This window comes from Haliotis rubra, unplaced genomic scaffold (genome assembly GCF_003918875.1).
Source record: "Haliotis rubra isolate DU_JTF1 unplaced genomic scaffold, ASM391887v1 Scf12, whole genome shotgun sequence".
NCBI classification, from domain to species: Eukaryota; Metazoa; Mollusca; class Gastropoda; order Lepetellida; family Haliotidae; genus Haliotis; species Haliotis rubra.
Window position 1 is genome coordinate 197653 of NW_025765114.1, and position 23052 is coordinate 220704.

General features: G+C 37.1%; 1 protein-coding gene across 5 annotated transcripts in view; it reads right to left on the reverse strand.

Annotated features, from left to right (window-relative positions):
• Positions 1–23052, reverse strand: part of LOC124262070 (septin-7-like) — a 191339-nt gene that overhangs the window by 41959 nt on the left and 126328 nt on the right. For all 5 annotated transcript variants that reach the window (XM_046696531.1, XM_046696513.1, XM_046696521.1 and 2 more), the window contains one exon: positions 14323–14419. In XM_046696531.1, coding sequence (XP_046552487.1) covers positions 14323–14419 — 97 coding nt within the window. The remainder of the gene's footprint in view (positions 1–14322; positions 14420–23052) is intronic.

Below are 23052 nucleotides of genomic sequence, written 5' to 3' on the forward strand. Positions count from 1 at the left end.
ACAAAATAATGATTGTTTGTTCACTCAATTAGGCTGAGAGATGCATTTAAGTATGGCTGAGAGATGCGACAAATTAAGTTGCTCCCCACAGTGACTCATATGTGCGTCAATAGAAAGCACCTCTTATTCAGCGAGAGACGCACATGTGCGTCTTACTTTTTAAAATCGCATTGTACCTATTATTTCAACCAATTTAGTAGTTCGGAGCAAAGGTTAGCTTTTCTTGCGAGAGATGCTACCTTCAGTGTTAATCAGAAGAAGTATTTAAAGTGTTTTGATAGCAATTGCTAATAATTATAATAGGCTTATACAGCGTTTGGTAAATGAACACATGTCAGTGAGAAAGGGGATTATGAGATGTTTTTACAGAGTTAAGTGTCTGGCACTCATCATTGGGAGTGGATACTAAAATACTCTTTATGCACATTGACTGAATTAGATGTAATGGTTTAGAGGTTACTGAAGACAATATATTCTTCAACTACCTATCAAATACGAAACAATGTACAAAATTTCAATTACATACAAAGAATTCAAACATAACAGAAAAGTTTGAATTTGCTTTTTAGGTATTATTACGTTGTCATGTTACATATAAAGAATCGTAATCACAAATAATTATACATCCAAGCTCGAACAGATTAGACATAAATTAAGTTGCTAATTTAAAGCTTACTGCATTGTAACTATTTATTTTTCATAATCTAAAGTTGATAATGTTACCTAATCGAATATCAAGTGATAACTCTCCCCTTTGCATCGACACATAATAATATACATGTCAGTGGTACTACAGCACTGAAATCTTTTACTACGTTTGTTACAAAATACAGTTGGTAATTCAAAAATTCTTAGACATAGACAGAAGTTATATCATAAGTTATTACATGTAAACAATACAAAGGTATTTCAAGCATTTGTGTTCAAGCTGTTGAAAGTTTCACGTTGATTTGAATTGTCAGTTTTCTATGCAATTTGCATGACTATTGTGTAAAAACGTTTGTATTTGATCTTTGTAATTATCTGATCCGGTATAATTATCACGTGTATCAATGAACTCAGTCTCCATTGATCCATCATCAACAAGCAGTTGTCACTACGGTGACATAATCCCCAGCCGCAAATTATGAAATCAAACTTAAAGGGTAATGAAAGTGAAGGTCGTAGTTTAAGATGAAGTTAAATGTCAACAAAAACATGACCAGTCAACCTCTCTTGATGTCTTGCTCTTTAGGTGTTCAAACACACATATTTTCAAGACTGACTTTGACATGAATGTCATAGTGTATGAAATATGCAAAAATAGTGCTAAAGAAATTGCTTTTTGAAAAACATTTAAGGGAAGTCTTGAAAGTCTTTGAAGAAGATCCAGTGAACTGGTTTTGAAATATCTTGCTGACAATTCAGGTTAACATGCTGAAATCTTCAAAGTGTCTCTGTGACCTTGAAAATTAAGTGAAGGTCACCGAAATCGACTGGGCCCTGCGCCTTCCCTAGATAAAGCTTTGTATTGAATATAAAGGAAATCCAGTGAACGGTTCTTGAGATAGCTTAACATGCAGGTAAAACATTAAAGTCCCCTTGTGACCTTGAAATGAAGGTCAAGGTCACCAAACCTGACTTGGGCCTTTCTTATAGTGTGATGAACCTAGGTACCAATTATGAAAAGAATCTAGACAACGGTTCTTAAGATATTCCAATTTGTTCGTACGTACGGAGCCTAATACTATAAACGCGAGGTGGGGGATAATAAACAGATGCTCTGTTATATGATTGGACAACTTGCTTTATGGAGTCACGCCCCTCTCTGTAATGTTTATGCATACATGCACATCTGTAATCTTATGAACCTCGTTTGCATTCAGTATAAATATAGGCACTCCTATCTTCAAACATATTTTGGGGGGATTCAACTGCAAGTTTATACAATATAATAATTCAGTATCGTGTCACTTTTATTCTATAATACATGTACTTTAATTTGGATATTCATTCATCTGAAGGTGCAGATTATATTTACATGTACACCAAACCATTATGTTTGATGTACTAGTTGTGTGTGCAAAATGTATATGAAAATGTAATTTTTAGAGTAAAATTGATATTTTATACTTATCCTGACTCATGCTCTTTTTGCTTGTCTTCTTCTTCTTGCGAACATAGTGGAACACTTGTATCTCCCTAATTGAAGCTCCCTTCAATGTAAAATCACTAATTAGTACTCACCACGAGTTACCTCCCTTCCACAAGCTCGGGAACGAGGGCGCCACCTCCACCCATGTGCCTCACTCTCTCCTCATATACTGAGCCCAACATTTGAATTTACAGGGAAATCCAAAGTGTTATGTGGGGAGGATGGGAGGGCTTACCTCATGAGTCAGGATAAGTATAAAATATCAATTTTACTCTAAAAAATTACATATTTTTCCTTATCCTGACTCATGCTCTTTTGCTTGTAGAATCCTAATGGAAAAGAAGGTGGGAATATATAATACTTTGGATTTTAATAATTAGTGATTTGAACTGTGCTGATTGTAATAACCCTATGGGAACTTCATAAAGGCACTGAACTGATGAATTCCTGCTGCTAACTTATCAGCTGCCATATAAAGGTTATTACAATGTACTTATTATGATAAAGTATATATAACATTAATACAATGCTTAAGACTAATAGACTTAAGCTTGTTAATATGCTAGTATAAACTCCTTAGAGTTTGTTAGCTAAATACTTTAAGATATAAACATAGTACTAAGCTTAAGATATGATTAAACTTAAGCTAATTATATAATAGCAAAACTCTTTAGAGTTTGTTAGCTAATATACTTATATGATATAGACATAGTGCTGAGCTTTAGCTACATATATAATAGCAAAACTCTGTAGAGTTTGTTAGCTAATATATTTTTACAATATGAGTATAGTACTGTGCTTAAGATATAAGTAACTTAAGCTACATATACAATAGTCAAGAACTCTGTAGAGTTTATTAGCTAATAGATTTATAATGTAACCATAGTACTAAGCTTAAGATATGATTAGACTTAAGCTAAATGTATATAGCAAAAAACTCCTTAGAGTTTATTAACTAATATACTTTTATGTTATAAACATAGTACTGAGCTTAAGATATGATTAAACTTAAGCTATATATATAATAGCAAAACTCCGTGAGAGTTTGTTAGCTAATACATTTTATAATGTAACCATACTGCTTAAGATATGATGAAACTTAAGCTAATTATATAATAGCAAAAAACCCTTTAGAGTTTGTTAGCTAAAATACTTATATGATATAAACCTAGTATTGAGCTTAAGATATGAAGGAAAACCTTAAGCTAAATATATAATAGCAAAAAACCTTTTAGAGTTTTGTTAGCTAATATACTTATATGATATAAACATAGTATTGAGCTTAAGATATGAAGGAAACCTTAAGCTACATATATAATAGCAAAAACTCTGTAGAGTTTGTTAGCTAATACATGTTATAATGTAACCATAATGCTTAAGATATGATGAAACTTAAGCCAAATAGCAAAAAACTCTTTAGAGTTTGTTAGCTAATATACTTATATGATATAAACATAGTACTGAGCTTAAGATATGAATAAGCTTAAGCTACCTATATAATAGCAAAAACTCCGTAGAGTTTGTAAGCTAATATATTTTTACAATATGAGTATAGTACTATGCTTAAGATATAATTAACTTAAGCTACGTATATAATAGCCAAAAACTCTGTAGAGTTTGTTAGCTAATGCATTTATAATGTAACCATAGTACTACTTTAAGATATGATTAACTTAAGGTAAATATATAATAACAAACTCTGTAGAGTTGTTAACTTATATATTGTATGATGTAATAATCATAGTACTGTGATGATAAAAAAGAACTTAAGCAAATTATATATAGCATGTAGCTATTTAGTACTGTTATAAGATAAGTAGAAATCTGTAAGATTGACTTATCTTCTCCGAGGAACTGTCAACTGTTGTGCGAGGACCATGGGACCGAATTGGTGGATACCTCAGACGTCCTCGGTGGTGATATCTCTCAGATAATGGTTGGCAACCACCATATCGGATCTCCAGAAATAAACCCTCCATTATTTCAAATAACATTTGTGTAGATCAATTGTAGAAGTTAGCTCTCTAATATCATGAGTATTAGAAGCTCATGGAGGGTCGGATCGGGTCCAGCAGTCTTGTAGGCACGTAGTATGACAGTTCTGATCCAAAAGGAGATGGTAGTACGCGGAGACTTCAGTCTGCGTAACTTGATGATAGAGGAAATAATCTGTTGCATTTTTCCCTCCTGTTTGGTTCGGTGGAGATAAATTTACAGTGCTCTTGCTGGCCATCGATAGAATCATCGTATCATGAAGTCCAAGTATGTCATCCAGGCGTGTTCATAAACCTCACTTGTGAGGTGTTGGAGCACTATATTCAGATCCCCAAGTTGGAGCTGCGTGAAACTTCCGCTTTAATCCTCCAATCAGAAAGCTTAAGTAGGTTTACTAACCATCTAGTTGTGTTAGTAGCTTGATGATGAAATTCAGCTGTAGTCTGAGACGCTGTGGATTTAGATCCACTTGTATCCCGTCGCCTAGGTAAATTCGCTCAAGAAGTCCTTTGACGATGTAGGTGCACAACCAGGTGTGTCTGTCCTCGCTGAACTTTATGTAAAATCGCCTGACTGCCGTGCCTCGTCCTAACTTGACAGGGGAGGTCTCTAACCTGAAGAAAGCAGCCCAATCATGAAGGTTCAGATTAACTGGACTGTAAGGAGGCTTGCTCGCTTCACTGATATATAGTTGTCACTTGTAACGTAAGTCTTGAACTGTGAACTAAGATCGACCTCTCGCGTAGGTCGTTGTCCATCGCGGTCCAATCAGAACAAGGCATTTTGATTCTGTAGAATACCCGCCAGATGTCACCGGTGTAGCAGGAAAAACCTTGTATAAAAATCTTGCCGTCGTTGATATTAGCATAATCGCCGGTCTTCACCGTAGCTTCCCGAAGTTACCCGAGTGACCACGTGTTTCGAGGGTTAATGGTAAACGCCACGAAGCCTCCGCCGAAATACCTCGCTCTGTAATATTAATGCTGGGTAGGTTATTTTCCTGGCTGTCGAGAAGTAACATCAGTTTTGAATATAATTCCGACTTCCTTATATAAAGGTACAATAAACTTGCAAGTTGCCAGCTTGTAGACTGTATACATGAATGTATCGTCATAATTGTAGAATTAAAGCTGAACTTGTTGTACATATTACTTCTCAGAAACGTTGACGATTATGAGTTATACTCGCTGTAACAAGGCTGCTGTTCAATTTCGATACTGAATTGTCTGCAGATCTGCGTAATGGTCACGCATGTAGATAATCGTATCGTAGTCCGGGATTGCATATTCTAGCAATCTATACGGAAAAGTTGATTCCTGTGAAGATCTATGAAACGTCGTTGACTAATTAATATAGCGACGTTCTGTGTTGTAAATAGCCTGTGCAATTGTCTTCGCGTAGGCTTATAGACGGCATATGGCATACAGTTGATAGACAACTTATGCGATGTCTTGAACGGACTGACGAGTAGCTATATATGACGAGTGGCTAGTATATGGAGACCTTGGAGGATACTTCCTCGGTGAACGCCGGAGACTTCATGAAGCTCGGAAGCCTTGGATCCCTTCTAGATCTTCTGGGTGAAGTAGACTTGAGCCACTTAGCCCTTCGCGACCTTCGGCTGGTGTATCGAGTCAGAGCCCGATCAGTATATATATATGAGCTACCTTGCCCGCTTTTTAAACTTTATCCACCTCTGTGTTCAACAGGATGTGGGTCGGGCGGCCGCTACTCCTCATGACGTCTCTTGTAACTGGTGAGGCTCTAGCTCCTTCGCGGAGGCGGCCTGGGACTTCCTTAGAGAAGTGTCTAGAGTCCGATCAATATATGAGCGTTAGCTTCATACAGGGTGTGGTTCTTGCTGGTTCTGCATAAGAAGAGCCGAGTAGATCATCCTATCATCTTCAGTAAGTCGGTGTCACGAAATCTGGTGATAAGAATCTCATTGATCGTTCTAGATCTATTAAGGCCAAAGAACATACGCCTCTGGCGTTTGAACTTTCATGGCTTTATGGTAGGCTGTGTCCACATTCTGTGGCACCGCAGCAATCGGGTCGATCGGAGGTAAGGTGATGGCGTCTGCATCGTCTTCCTTCATCAGGTATGTCTGTGCCGAGTTGCCACTCTTGGAAAGTGAAGAGAGATCTAGGTTGTTTACCATCCAATATCGTATCTCAGCGTCTGAGAAAATGATGCCTCCATCATCTTCTATCCCAGCATCGCTGATGAGAGGTTGATGCTCTTCTGATGGTGGACTGACGGGGGGTGCCTCTGGGGTGTCGTCTGCGTTGGAACCTTCGCGAAGGCTCAGGCCCTGGGCTGGCTGCTTCTCCAGTCTGTAGTGGCCCTCCATCATGATCATGATTTGCCGCAACAGTTCATCTGGGATGGTCTGCGACGAAGTAGTCGGTGCCCTCTCTGTGCCCTCTCTGCGATGTTAGCGGCGGGGCGATCTCTGCTGATATCCCTCAGGGTCGCTTCTTTAGTCGCCTGACATCAGTGTAGAGACATCAGGCTGCATGGCGATCTCTGCTGATGTCACTGGTCGCTTCTTGTGGCGTACGCCGGGGATGATGATCGGCTGATCATCGTAGAGGCCCAGTTCAGCGGCTGGAACAATCTCGGTTGAGAAAGTCCTAGTAGACTTCGTTGATTTCCCCTCAGAGGTCGACGCTGCCCTGGGGGTGCAAAGTCTGTGTTGAGATGCAGTAGAAGCCCTCTAGTCTTCGGCTGCGACGACGGGATGTCTGGGGAAGCAGGACGCTTCTTGGAGGCGGCGGACTACGTCCCACGCCTCTCCACCACTCTAGCGGAACACCAGACGGGAGGGGGGTCGACCAACAGCAGTAGACTGGCGAGGGGTTCAGGTGTATCAGTCATGGCTAGACTCTGCATCCGCGACCTATCTGCTGCGCGTCTCAAACGCAAAGTAATTATTTATTAAAGGCAGAATTGGATAAATTAGTACCGCAACTGCAACGTGAAAAAAATGAACATGGCGCAGTACAGCTAGGGCATATTAAATGCAGATCAGCAGCAGAATAAAAAACGTAATCTGCAACAGTACAGAATTTTCATCAACGTAATCCACTGAACAAACATGGCGTCCCGTGAATAAACAGTAGAAACACGACTAAATATCAATATATAATTGTTGAAGGATACTAGCTAAACCTCTATAGATGTCTATACGAGGGAACTAACTAAATATAATCAAAGGATATAGTGTGTCGGGAGACATAGGCGCTCTCACGTCCAGCTCACTGGGCAAAGAAGGAGAGAGTGAGGCACATGGGTGGAGGTGGCGCCCTCGTTCCCGCGCTTGTGGAAGGGAGGTAACTCGTGGTGAGTACTAATTAGTGATTTTACATTGAAGGGAGCTTCAATTAGGGAGATACAAGTGTTCCACTATGTTCGCAAGAAGAAGAAGACAAGCAAAAAGAGCATGAGTCAGGATAAGGAAAAATATATATACTATCTCTACTCAATGGTGGATTTCAATCGTTATTATTTTATTGTATGTTCGATCTCTGAGGGCAAATAAACTCTCCAAAGTGTCTATCTACTCCTATTTGTCTCATGCGTATATTTCATACATCGTTACGGTTATGTATGTCTACAATACGCAACTGTTACATGATAGCTAGAGTTGACAAAGCCAAAACCCAGCATATCGATTGGTCAATGATATAGCCAATAATCAATCTCTATCCAAGCTGTTGAGTGACCAAATGTGCTCTTCAGAAATTTAGCCCACGCCCTATCACCTGTCCCTTTCTCTGTGACAGGTATCGCATGATACGATTGGTCATAGACAACAAATGATCAGCCACTATATTGAACAGTTAAGATACCAAACGTTCTATTCGGGAAACTTGATCACGTCCCATCACGTGACGCTTTGTTTCATGTCTATACAAGGAAGGAATATGTATTATACAATATGTATATATGTTCATATCATAATGTATGTTTTCTGCGTTAAATCTAGATGAAACAAAGTGACCAACTATGAATCTGGTCTATGGTAGTCACAGACTAGCACATTTGTACTTTCCTTAAAATATTCAGTATACACGAGCAATGTATCAGCACAAACGCTACTTTCGTAGAAGATTATAAAGTATGTAAGTGAATTCATCTTGACAGTCTGTCATAGGTGTTTTGTAAAATTAAACCTCACACAATGATATGAGAGAGACAATTTGTTTATGTATGTCTCATCTCTTACATGCAAAGAATACAAACATATGTTGATATAATATAAATGTACAAGCCGCCAAGAATCCACAAGAGAAACTTGCAATAATATTACATAAAATGTGAATAGCACTAATTAGCTTCTTAACAGCTTCCAGCAGAGCTTCGCGAACTTGCCGCAGCAGGGCAATCAACAAGGGGTTCAGGTGTTGAGCAGTGTAGAAGTGGCTCTTGGGCTTAATAGGTTCAACAACATTATTATTATTAGTGTCCAAAATTATGATACAGGGCAATCAGCAAGGGTTCCAGGTGTTGAGCAGTAAAGAAGTGGCTCTTGGCTTAATGAGTTCAACAACATTATTATTGATTCACTTGGTATCGTGTCCAAAAATTATGATACAAATCATCAGAGTTGGTCTGTTGATTTCATGGGACTGTGCAAAATTTGATTTTGTTACAATTATTAGATTTTGTGTTAGCAAGCAAGTCATCGGTCTAAAATGATTTCAAACGGACTATAGTGGCAAGAGACAATCGTGGCATCAAGAATTCATTGGAATTTCAGTGTTGTACAGACCTCAATACCCAATCCTCTACTAACACTATTTAGCATTGTGTCTTTCTTATTGTCCCATTTACCAAAATCTCCATTCAAGTAAAGGTTAGGCAAGTCCATATAGACTGCCCCGATTTGACATCAATGAAATTTAGAAACACATACAGAACCGTAACCAAAATACGTGGATCGCGGTAATTATCATGATATCTAGTACATACAGTTCCACGCTTCGCTGACAAAAATGTTCCAATTTGTTTACATTACACATAAATACACTAAATCTAATTGTCCAGCACTGAGATAAATAGCCCAAGATCACTAATGCCACAAATATTTCCTTTTACAAAATGTCAAGTAAAAAAGATATCGATAGCACCAAATTTCTCACATCTCGTCGTCTGCTTTCCGAGGTATCAATACTTACTGCAGTGAGCTGTCTTACTTAGTGATATATCGCAACTGACTACATAATCCACGAAACAAGGTTACGAATGGAATATTAGGCATTTTCAATATGCTGAATCAATGAATAAAATAATCAGTGAGTATACAACATGAAATCATGCATTTAAAATATTATTTTCATCACACTTCCCTTATATCCATGAATCAAGGTTACATAAGTGTATATTTGTGTGTAATGTCAATACCTTCTTGCGTAGTATGTAATAATAAAATAACTGTAATTACTGTTCTTTACATGCAAAGAACTTTCAGTTTTCTTAATATATTGAAAAAACGTAAATTTGGTATGGGCAAATGTACTGAGTCTTCTAAAGCGTGCACACAATTACCAAAGTCTACACTGTTTCTAAAACTAGTACAGAAAAGATGTGTGCTGATCTCAAGCTGTTTACAGCAATATCATCCTACTCTGTATACAAGAAGAGCACTAAATATATTTAAGTGAAGGTAACAAGTATATCAGCTAGCTGTTCACTATTTGCTGCAGAAAACTGTCATCATTTATGCTTACAAACCGGTCTTCGCTGTGGGAAAAGAAAAACTTTCTAAAAACGCATAGCCCTTTGAATCTTGCATGTGCATGCCCGAGCCATGAAGTGGCGAGGTCTTAAAGGGTCCGGGATATAGTCCCACGTAAAATATTGAAATTTCCTTGCATTTCAGAGCATCTCATCATCATTCACAAGTCAATTCAGCTGAGAGAAACTTTATTTTATTTTGTTGTTTCCTTGGGGAAAATACGTTTTCGGTTACCTGTTGTGTTTCACATGTCCACAAGTTATCGTCATTATTTTGAAGAAGGATCAATTTAACTTTCACCCATTCAACGAGTTTACAGTTTCAAAAGAATTTTGTGAGTTGTGGATCACAACACGTGACTCAAAAATCTCCAAACTGCGAATAACTATATAAGGTATGAATTCATCGGTCTAGGTCAAAAGCCCCTTTTGGCACACAAGCCCCTCGACCAAAAGCCCCTCAGGACAAAAGCTGCTCGAAAAATGACCAAAGTCCCCTCACCTTATGTATAAATGGGAAATAAGACTAAAGACAAGAAATGATTAATGACATGAAACATTTTATTCCTTCAAAATATAATGACCCAAAATACTATATAAACAAGAGTCATCAGAAGATGACATATCCCCCCGGCCCCCACATCTTTGAAAGAACAAATCATCTGACAGTTACTTAAAGACCAGCTTGATTTTAGACTAAGTGCAAATCGTTTCCATGGAAATCATAAAACAAATAAATGACAAAAATCTGCAAATAGCAAAAGGCACCACTTCAAGATCTGACTCACATATCTGCCAAGTTTTGCTGAAAGATAGAGAAGTTTTCGAGTTGTGCTCAGGAAACGAAGCCCACCCCTCCTTTTGGGACTAAGTCCGAATCGTTTCCATGGAAACCGGGGAAAATATAAATGCCAAAAATCTGCAAATAGCAAAAGGCACCACTTAAGGTTCTGTCTGATATATCTACCAAGTTTTGTTGAAATATATTGAACGGTTCTTGAGTTATACTCTTGAAACGAAGCCCACCCTCCCTTTTGGGATTAAGTCTGAATCGTTTCCATGAAAATCGGGAAAAATAAATATGCCAAAATTCTGCCAAATAGCAAAAGGCACCACTTTGGCATCTGCCTCACATATCTGCCAAGTTTTGCTGAAAGATATTAGGAAGTTTTCGCGTTGTGCTCCGGAAACGAAACCCACCCTCCCTTTTGGGATTAAGTCCGAATCATTTCCACGGAAACCAAGAAAATAATAAATCACAAATATCTGCAAATAGCAAAAGGCACCACTTTGGCATCTGCCTCACATATCTGCCAAGTTTTGCTGAAAGATATTGAGAAGTTTTCGAGTTGTGCTCCGGAAACGAAGCCCACCCCTCACTTTTGGGACTAAGTCCGAATTGTTTCCATGGAAACCGGGAAAAATAAAAATGCCAAAAATCTGCAAATAGCAAAAGGCACAACTTTAGGATCTGTTTGATATATCTACCAAGTTTTGTTGAAAAATATTATACGGTTTTTGAGTTATGCTCCGGAAACGATAGCAATCCTTACTTTTTGAGACTAAGTCCAAAATGTTTCCATGGAAACCAGGAAAAATAAAAATGCCAAAAATCTGCAAATAGCAAAAGGCACAACTTTAGGATCTGTTTGATATATCTACCAAGTTTTGTTGAAAAATATTGAACGGTCTTTGAGTTAAGCTCTGGAAACAAAATGATTACAGACGGACGGACGGACAGACGGACGAGGCGACGACTATATCCCACCGCATTACATGCCGGTGGGACAATATATATGTAATTAGCAAATAATTTGAGTGAATAAGAAATAAATATCATCAAACAAATCAACAAGAAATGATTAATAACATGAAAACATGAAAAATTCTATGACATAATAATTGAACAAATCAACACAACCTAATGGTTTTGGCCTATGGCGGAAAGAAAGTCCTCAGTAGAATGGATAGCGTTCTGTTTTTCAAAGCACAGCTTTTTTAGGCGGTGCTGTGTCTCTGCAGATTTTCCAAGTAAGAAATATCACATTTTCTCCATTTCCTTTACATTGGTATAATAAAATACTTAAAATACTTTAATAAAATATATAAGAACAATGAGAAAAGTTCAGTATACTTTAAAAAATATATAATATTTTTTCCTACTTAAAATACAGTATAAATTATATAAGAGCCAGGAGAAATGTTCATTCTTTTATGAAATACATGCATTTTCGCAGCCTGCCTGAAATATGAAACCCTAAATGAACCATTTCCCCATTCCAAGGCTTGTTTCTATGGAAACCCACCTCCTCTGACCACCTGACTGACACAAGGGGAAATTCAAATCTGGATTTAAAAATGAGCAATATATTTTCAAATTGTATGTTTTGTAGACTCTCTGCATCCATACATTTTGAAGTGAGTCTTCACAACATACTTCTTTATACTATGACTTAATATCAGCCTGAACCGGTAAGTCAATTTTGTGATATTTCATGGAATGTACTTGAATACTACATTGCTTTGCATCTAATGACAGCTTTGACAAGGCAAGGAGGCCACACCCCATCTTTAAGCAAGTGAACCCCCACCTTTAAGCAAGTGATGTACCTTACTGAAGGTAAAGAATTTATGATCAAAGTTATGTTTCGAAGTTTAAGCACAGGCTGGTAATGCTGACTGATGTACAACGAGTGATGGGTGTTTACACAATAAGAATAAATGTTTACATAATGGGAGGGAGCCAACAATGTGATAAAAAATGTGAATAATGGGATTAAGATTGCTTAGTGATGAGTTGATGGACTGTAGGGCGGATGTAATCACTGGGGTATACCTGTGATTACCATGTGTAATTGTCTTGTATACAGCACTGGAAATAGCAATCAGCTGTGCTGTGCACACATTCCCCTACTGGTGATTTACTTAAAACGTACCTGATAATATAATGAGATGAATTCTGATGCAGTGATCTTTAAAATATTGTATCTGAAACTATTACTGTATATAGAGAAATATATTCTAGTATTATGTCATTTTAATTGCAGGTTGTGCTCTATAAATGTAAAATATTTATAATCATAACTAAGGTTATGCGACAGCTATTTGGTGTATTGCCAGATAGTTTTTGTGCATGGAACAATTTGACATGTCACCGATGAGGTTTCGTGCATTCTCGCTATTTCCACTGTGAAAGCAGTTTGTTGACAAGTGATCGTCCAGCTACACTAATTATTACTTTTGGCGATACAAAATATGTATGCGTATCCATTAACTGTCAACACCACAACATTTCAAGACGTGAGTCCACACAATATGTTAGTGATTGACTTATTGTTAGGCAATATGGCCGCCGTATATATGGTCGCCGGAAGCAGAAATAAGTACAACAAGTGTTTGCCACTCATATGGCAATATTCCCCTGCAGCTAAAGAAGAATGAAATATTTATAACATTTTTACTACTTTATATTTTTGGGTCACATACAAGAAATGACTGGTGTCTGCATAATCACCCAATGTAGGCTGTCCACATAATTGAAGACATTGGGTGCAATGTTTTATAAGAGAACACGTTTGCATAAGTTTGAAAAGTGGTAAAAGTGTCGTGGTGACCTTGCAGATAAGGTCAAGGTCACCAAAATCGACTGGTGTCTGTATAATCCCCCAATGTAGGCTGTCACCAAATTTGAAGACATTGGCAACAACAGTTCATGAGAAATCGCATTAACAAGAATTGGGACGTATGTACAGACGCTGCTGAATACATAGTCCCCCGTTCCGCGTTGCGGCGGGGGACAATTAGCTAATCCGTTACCGATAATTGATGCTCGGAGTCTGAGACTGAAGCATCAGATTAAAGAATCAACAACTGATGTGTTTATATAGTATACAAGATTGGTTACAGCTTGAGTCTGCTCGGATTATCTGGGACCGGACTAATGCGGCCTGACTGTATTAAATTAGAACCTAAACTTGTACAGTCACTTGTGAAAAATACAAAAGAATACAAAAGTATTGTATGTCATTGCAGGACTCTTCAGTACAGTGTCCTCCCGTTTTGTTAGACCAGCCACTTGGCTGTCCAAGCTGATAGATCAACTTGCTACATAGGTTAGCATGGTCGTTATTGGATAAATAGGTTGCTGTCTTATCAACTTAAATTATTTTACGTTCAACCAACTTTTGAATTTTGTGTTTATCAGTGGAACATCATAGCAAGCCATACTATTACCAGGCCAAAAGAGAAATGCTGCTACAAAAGAATAAGCACAGAGCTGTTAAGATAGAATGTACTGGGTTTTGCTTTATATTCTAGGACCATATACATTGTGTTACAAGCCCCATGATCTATGCTAAAAGCCTTTTAAGGATTTCCTTTCTGGTGAAAAAAAATCCTAGATATTATTTATTACATTGCAAAGAGCTCTGAGAGAAGCTAAGAAATTTCACCTTCAACAAGTCCCCAGGGATACTGCCGACCTCGGACCCTCTTGCCTCCAGCCTCAATAACACGGTTACTGCCAACCACTGCAAATGGTACTCGATCCTGGAAAAAAACCACCAAAACTGCATTACTTGCATAGCTCTTTTGTTGAAACATACATTTCTAACCATGGACTGAATTTGAATATTGCCATAGCATAGTCATGACAGGAAATAGATATTTCCATTTTTCACATGGTATGTGGATGTATTTCAAAATGACACAATAAATATGCATTTGTCGTTGCCATTTGATCCAATTTTACCAAATTGTCTTTAAAGCTTGTGATGGGTTTTGGGGTAGCCCATTGGGTAAAGCATCCACTTACTGTGATGCCGGGATGAGAATGGGTAAGAGTGAAAAAAGAGGAAAATGAGCCAGGGGTGTTGGGGGCCATAGGCCCCCATGCCAGATCCAATGACCCCAGCAATCAAATCCGTGGTAAATTCTCATCCCCAGGCCTCAAAGTAAACATTTTTTCCAAGGAGCATGCACTCTCCTAACCTTTTTTTCTTAAGAGCCAAACAGAATTTCAAGGAGCATGGAAAATTTACAGGGAGCAAAGAAAGAACAAAGATTGCCCAATCACAACAAAAAACAAACAAATCTTCAGAAATAAGATGAGTGTTAATTCAAGACATGATGATGATAATCCATGATAGATTGCTTGTTTATTAAATAATCATACTCTAAATAGGGTCTTAACTTAATTTTGTTTGTTTACTCAGTATCTCCTGGTTGACTAACTTAACATACTACAGAAATCTGAAAGGTTGCAGAAAGTATTATTTTTATTCAGTGAATTTATACTTAGTTTATCTCAATAATTATTTTAAATAAAAATGTATTAATTTTCCTCTCAGAAAAATATGGGTATGAGTTCACATTAACTCTTTCAACACCAGTCTACCAGAAACTTTTACTGCCATGACATCAAATTCCGAGAGACTCTGAGGTCATAGATGAAGCCAATATTTATCAAGGAAAATATCAGCTTGTAAAACATTATTGCAACAACATGTCATACACCATTTGAAAGGTCTAATCCTATTGTTCATAAATATGACAGTTTTATCATATTGTTCAAATAATACCAGTACAACTTAAATATGTCAATTTTTAATGAAAGTGCAATCTTACACATTTATAACATCCAGATAAACCACAAAGCAAGCAAAAACTGCGGCCTTTTTTCCATTTGTAACATGTCTGTAACATATGGTATCCCCTTAAATTTGTCTTTTATATTTTGATTTTGACATAATCAGAAAATTATTATAAACACGTTCCTTAAATAATATGGATGGTCGTCTATTTCCCGATGACAATGGCTTTCCACTCGGTAACATGGCACAACAACCTCCGTTTTTGAAGGTTTAATGAATAACAGGCGAGGCGATTCGTTTGATGGCAGGTATCGTTTGAGAGCTCTTAACATCAATAATATCACTGTAACCATGCCAGGAGTATTTTCGCAGTTGTAAGAAACGATTTCATTGTATAAATATTGGTTTTTCCACCACAGTCTGCTATAAGGATCTTCACTGGTCAAAACTCATGCGTGTGACCTAAGGCAGCAAATATAATGGATACCGTCCTCGTAAATGAAAACTTAATTTTTTTGGACTATGTCCAAATTGTTTCCATAGAAATTAAGAAATTTGCAAATAGCAAAAGGCACCACTTCAAGATCTGTTTGATATATCTATCATGGAATAATAATTCATACAAAATTCATTATTCATTATTACCACTACGAGCAATATATTAGGATTCAGATATTAGGAAAATATAAACATAGAATATTAGTAATAGCTTAGAGAAAGACTCCAGTCAAAAGTTGTAAAACTTATCTCACAGACATACTATTGAAAAAGGTATAAATAAGGCTACACAATTTCACAGATTTCAAGATAAAATCCTAGCCTAAGGTATTGAGGACTCAAGCTGTTAGAACCCTTTCAGTAATTCAGAGTTATGACCAGACGATTAAATGAACTACTTTCATAAAGTAAACATATCATCATCTATATTACAAAACTTTAAACAAATACCAATTAAGGTCCAGAGTAAACGCATCTATTGTAATCCAAGCACCTATGATTGACACATCAGATTAGGGTCGTTAAGATCTAGCCCAGGGTAAGCATCCAAGCATCCAGTAAAAGTGCCAACAAGATAAGTGCCAGTTAAAATAGGATTAACAAGATTAAGAGTAATTGCCCTGTCTTGTCATTAGTAGGACACACCCCATTTTGTATATTCCTTATTTGATAGGCTAATGTAGGTTACTCCCATTTTTGTATCAGTGAACCAATCGTAATCTCTTTATTGTTTTAATTGTAGATAAAAAGTCTCTAACTGCATTTGTCCATCAGTAGGGTTTAGACTCCCAACACAGGTCAGCTCTAGCCCTCAGCCCAGAGGGTTGTACCGACTCTCTGTGGCCACCCCATGTTATTCCGTTCTTGTAAATAAAATTGTGATTAGCTTCTTGTGACTTCGGACTCATTGCTGAGTTAATTCCCCCAAGCAGTCCAGCACGTCAGTTAGATAAGGGATTTCACCGGAACCATCACTTGGACCCAAGACCCTTATCATAATATGTGGCGGAGAATCAACGATTTTCGGAACCTCGGAGCCCAGGAACTAACTACAACCAGCTACAAGAACACATGGAATAACAAGCGACTGCATCCACCTCTGATCTCAGCACTGGATTAAGAACCACCAACTCCTGTAAAGACACCAACCAAGGAAGAAAAAGTCTTCAAAAATTGTAAGTACTACTTTACATTGTTGATTTCTTGTCTTTTCTTAATTATAGTACGGTACATACTATAAGGTGTCATGGCCAATATGGAGTCTGGTATGGAAAGTAACTTTGGAAGTGAAATTCCAACTGTGTCCTTAGCTACACCCCTTGCCAAAAGTGTAATTCAGGTAACATTTGGCACTGAAACAACAACTTGTTTAATAGATACAAGGGCATCCATTTGCTGCATTTGTCTGCTTTTCTAAACAAAGCTTTCAACAACCCTGTACTTGGAAACTCACCCTTTCCACAAATTCAAGGTGTTGGCGGTGAATTGCACAAGGTGTTGGGTTCAGTTGTGTTAGATTTTGTCATTGAAGATCAAGAATTTTCACAAAAATTCTATCTCCTGCCCTCATTACCTAAGTCAGTCCTACTAGGTGAGAACTTCCTCAATGACAACGATGCAGTTTTAGATTATAGCTGCCACTCCCTCATAATAGGCAACAGCACCTCAGATAGGAAATACATCAACTTCATCATCACTTCAGATCAAGAAAGGACAAGGTATGATAAAGGCCCTTATTTGCCCACAAAATTTCATGATATTCAAAGTTCTACATCATGATAATTTTAGCATAAAAAATGCTAAATGAATTGTTGAAATTTCCTCCATATGTTTTTTTATATGTTTTAGTGCTGTTTTTTCCCTCTTTGAAGACCTCAAAGTTAACCTATTTTACAATATCTTCGAAAAAACTGCATTTCCATATTTTCAGAGTGATAAGAAAGTGTGAGCAAAAGCTTGACCCATCCTAATTTTTTCACCACACATGAAGAGAGTAAATTAGAATGCACTCCTAAAAATTTGTGGTGGGTCACGCTTTTGCTCATATCAAAATGTTTAAAAAAGTACATTTTTTCTGTTGCATGAAATTGCCCCATACAACATCTCAAAAATAAACACTGGCGTAAAGTAATATCTCTGAAAACTATCCGTCACATTTACACAACTATACCATGATTCATTACTATTTTGAATGTTTTTGAGCACTAAAATGAAGTTATCAAACATGTTTATTAAAAAAATTCAATATCGTAAGGGACTCTCAAGGCTGATTACTTTGAGGTAAACAAGGGTAGTTTTTTGGAGAGCCTGTTGATCACTGCTGGAAAAATAAGAAGACATCGGAAGATTTTTCAAAATATGATCGGGCAGCATTCTAAAGGTGAGAATCTTTGTAATTATGCTAGAATTTTATCATATTTGTTCTATCATCTGTTTAGCAAACCCCTCTGTGTCCACAGGCCCCCACTCTTGGTCAGAAAATCGATAAACTAGGCCTCGGTTTAGTATCAGCACCCCTACTATATAATACATATAGTAGGGGGTGTTGATACTAAACCGGAGCCTAGTTTATCGATATAGTAGGGGGTGTTGATACTAAACCGGGGCCTAGTTTATCGATTTTCTGACCAGCAGTGGGGGCCTGTGTCTGTGTCACCTGTCACTGTCAAATAACACTGGCATTCCACTGGATGTAACAGTGTATAAACATACACATTTTAACAACAATAATGTACCTTGATGTTTTCTAGGATATATCAGGCTACATTTAATATTGTTAGAATAAGCACAGTGTATCAAGGTCTAGCAGATTATGAAAAGCAAGCAGACGTCAAGTGACACATTGTTGCAAAGTGTATATATAAGCGTAAAGTGACAAATAATAACAGTAGAGTCTGTAGCCTAGTGGTTACAATGATGGCTTTTCAATTTTTTCTGTTATCAGACATTCAGGTTCAAATCCTGATTGTTTTTTTCTTTTCTTCTTTTTTTTTTCTTCAAAAGTTAAGGTAAACATTGTAAATTGGCTGACAAAACTTGTGCGCATGAAATACAAATTTTGTAAAAAATATTTCTTAAGTTTGGTAATGTAAGTTACACTGTTCAAACAAACTTGAATTAACATCATGTAAATCTTGTTTAAGCCTGAAGACACTGACTTTTCCACTTTGTTCCCACACAATAAAGAACCTGTAGAAGGTAAGCATTGTTTCAAAATGTTAGTATGGTAATTTCTTTAAGTAAATATTTACAAACTGTCCAGAGCTTTTAATTAGTGGTGCGCTGATCAAACAAATAATTAGTTTATGGATATTTTGTGGGCTGCCAGTCAATTACCCATAACCAAATCACATAATCAATTAAAGCGTTCACTATTTCTTCTTAAAAATATGTTTACAGAATCAGTGACTATTGGTTTCAATTGTCATATTGAAACTGAGGACTGATTACCATTGTTTTCAAGTGCTCTAACAGTTGTTTTTATCTTATATCTATAATTGATCAAAAAGTGGCCTCAACAATTGATTATACTTTTGGAGGTCAATTCCCTTCCCTATATAACTATCCTATTGACATGTTTAGCATTAGAAAAATTACAAAGCACCAACTTCTTGAACATAATGATAATTCTTTTATGATTTCAAATATTTGTTTTCAGATAAGAGAAATTTGCTTGGACTGATTTCAGGAGTGTCATTTCATGAAGATGACAACTTAAAACTTGAGGTGGAAGGTAAGAATAATGTGAGTGCTAATAAATAACCAATATTTTTTTCTTCAATTTTCTTATTTAATGTGACAGAATTTCAGAAATACTGATGTCTCAGTGGTGATTAAATCTTCATAAGCCTTCAAGGCCAGACTACTGACATTTGAAAATAAATAAGTAATGTTACCCTTGAATAGATTTATAATATCAAAGTTTTAAAACAGGATTTTCTTTTGATATAAAGTCATCTGTTTTTCAGTTGAGAGAAGATCTGGGTATGGCAGACACCAAGACAATATGCCTGTTTCCAGCAACTCTAGTGATACACGGTTGAATGCTGTAGTTCTTGACAGTGATTCAGAAACTGATTCAGAGATTGATGACCATGTGGATGAAGAGTGAAAGTGGATGTTTTATATATATTTGCAGTGAATGAGTTGTGAATAATTACTTTTTGAAGATTTTTGAATACTGACTTTTAACACTTACTTGGTGTCAAAATCAAGCTGTGCCAAGAATGTAATTTCACCTGAAATAGGCCCCCTTGAGGTCAAGACCTGTGCTTTTTAGTGCAACATGACTGGTTATTATAACAACATGTTGAGAATGAGATGTTTACGGTATATATTTGGAAGAATGTTGTAAATACTGACTTTTAACACTTACATGGTGTTAAAATCAAGCTGTGCCAAGAATGTAATTTCACCTGAAATAGGCCCCTTTGAGGTCAAGACCTGTGATTTTTAGTGCAACATGATTGGTTATTGTAATAACATGTTGTGAATGAAATGTTTACTGTATATTTGCTAAAACCGGTTGTGAATACTGACTTTTAACACTTACTTGTTAAAATCAAGCTGTGCCCAAAATGTAATTAGACCTAAAATGGGCCCCCTGTGATTTTTCGTGGGACATGATTGTTATCATAAGTACATGTTGTAAAATTGACCTATAGTTTATGTTTGCAAAGAAAGTTGTGAATAATGTGCTTTTTGTAATCAATTGGCAAGCAATTGAGTTACTGTCCACAATGTATTGCAACCCTAATTGGGCCCCTTGAAGTTAAAACCTTGTGATTGATGTTGACATGTTTCTTCATCATGAATACCTGTTGCAAAACTGATACTGTTTGTATGTAAATAAACTGATAGTTGTATATAAGTCATTATGGCACACTGATATTTCAGATTTCTTGTTATTTTTTTATGGGAACTGATAAAACCCATTTTTGGCCCCTCTGCATTGAAATTATGGCCTCAGATCATTTAAAAAATAGCTTTTTTATGCAAAGCCATCTTGTCTCTAAACAAATAACATGTGTTCAGCCAATTCTGTTTGTGGGCCAAAAACCACCCTATCATACCTTGTCCTTTGTGGATTAGCAAAAACAATAGATCAGATTTATATTCCCCCTCAGAGCGAAATTAATTTCAAGGTGAGATTGCCTGAGGCAAAAGATGATTCCCTTGTCCTCATTGAACCAATTGCCTCCCTCACTGCTCATTCTGAAGTAGCAGGTGGTAGGACCCTCCCGAAAACGCATAAGAAAACTGCTACATTTAGGCTTATGAATCCTTCCCAAGAAGAAAAAGTTTTAGACAAGGGTACAGTTGTAGGAAAATTTAGTTACATTGACAGCCACTCTATCTTTGAAATTGACTGTGACCAACCTTTAATAAATTCAGTTAACACTGACATTAAGACAACAGACAATGACACTAGGGATTATGTCAAAATTACTCAAGATTTAGGATTTGACTTGACCAAGACACAACTGACGTCAGACCAACAACAAAGACTACTCAGGTTTTTAGGACAAAATAGAGACATGTTTTCAACAAGCCTTGCAGACTTAGGAAAAACTTGCATGCACGAGCATGTCATTGACACGGGCAACCATCCCCCTGTTAAGTGTAGGCCTTATGGTCAATCTCCTCATCTCCAAAAAGTCACTGAAGAACTTGTAGAAGATTTTCTCAAATATGATTTAATTGAGGAGTCCACTTCAATGTATTCAGCCCCCATCATCTTAGTTAAGAAACGTGACGGATCAAATAGACTCGTTTGTGACTACAGAAAATTAAATTCTGTCACATTACCAATGTCATGGCCACTCCCTGTTTTTTTGACGATGTTGTTGATCACATTGGCAATGGCCAAGCTACAATTTTTTCCACGTTAGATCTTGCCAATGGCTTCTTCCAAGTGCCATTACACAAAGACTCAAAACATAAAACTGCTTTTGTCACCCATCAAGGCCTTTATCAATTCAAACGTTTGCCCCAGGGATCTTATTCTCCACTTTGTTTTCAGCAACTCATGAGCAAAGTGCTAAGAAAATTGCTTTTTAAAGTTGAGCTGATTTACATCGATGATTTGATAATCTACAGCAAAAACTTTGAAGAGCATCTCCAACATTTGGAGCAGGTCTTCTACTATCTCAAACAGGCAAAATTAACACTGAAGCCATCAAAATGCTATTTTGCAAGAGGCAAGGTTTCATTTCTGGGTCATGTTTTATCATGTGGAGGTGTTCAAGTTGATGACAAAAAGGTCGAAGCAATTAAAACCTTCCCAATACCCAAATCACAAAAACAGGTTCGTTCATTTTTAGGCCTCACAAACTTTTACAGAAAGTATGTGAAAGATTATGTGAAAATAGCACTGCCATTGAATGCATTGTTAAAAAAGCATTCAGAGGCAGAAACTGGTAAGAAACCAAAGTTCCAGTGGTCACTTGAGTGTGATCAGGCTTTCAACACACTCAACACACCTGTTCTGGCTTATCCAGTCTTTGACAAAGAATTTTTTCTCTCAACTGATGCCAGCGATATGAGCATAGGGTTTGTCTTGAGTCAAAAAGATGGAAAGGATAATGAACATCCTATAGCTTTTGGAGGCAGAGCTCTTCATGGCAGCGAGAAGAATTGGAGCATTACAGAAAAAGAAGGTTTAGCTTTAGTTGAAGTCTTTAGATCATTTCGTCCATACCTTGCAAATTCCGAATTCACTGTCTACACAGACCACATCGCCTTAAAATGGCTCAAATCCATCAAGGATGCCACAGGTAGGTTAGGGCGATAATCTTTAGAACTGTCTACCTATAACGTTTGATATTGTTCATCGAAGCGGCAAAGCCAACGAGAATGCTGATGCGCTCTCATGCAGGGAATATGAGAAAAATATTAACTGTCAGAGTCAAACAGAAGAAGATGCTGAGAAAACAGTCTTTACAGTAACTTCACTTGGGCAAAGAAGCCATACCAACATTTCAGCAAGCCCACAATTATCCTCACAGGTCACCCAATCAACTCAGACTGAGGATGATTGCATACCAAGTATTAATCACTTAGATAGTGAATCACAGACAACTCATTTGTCTG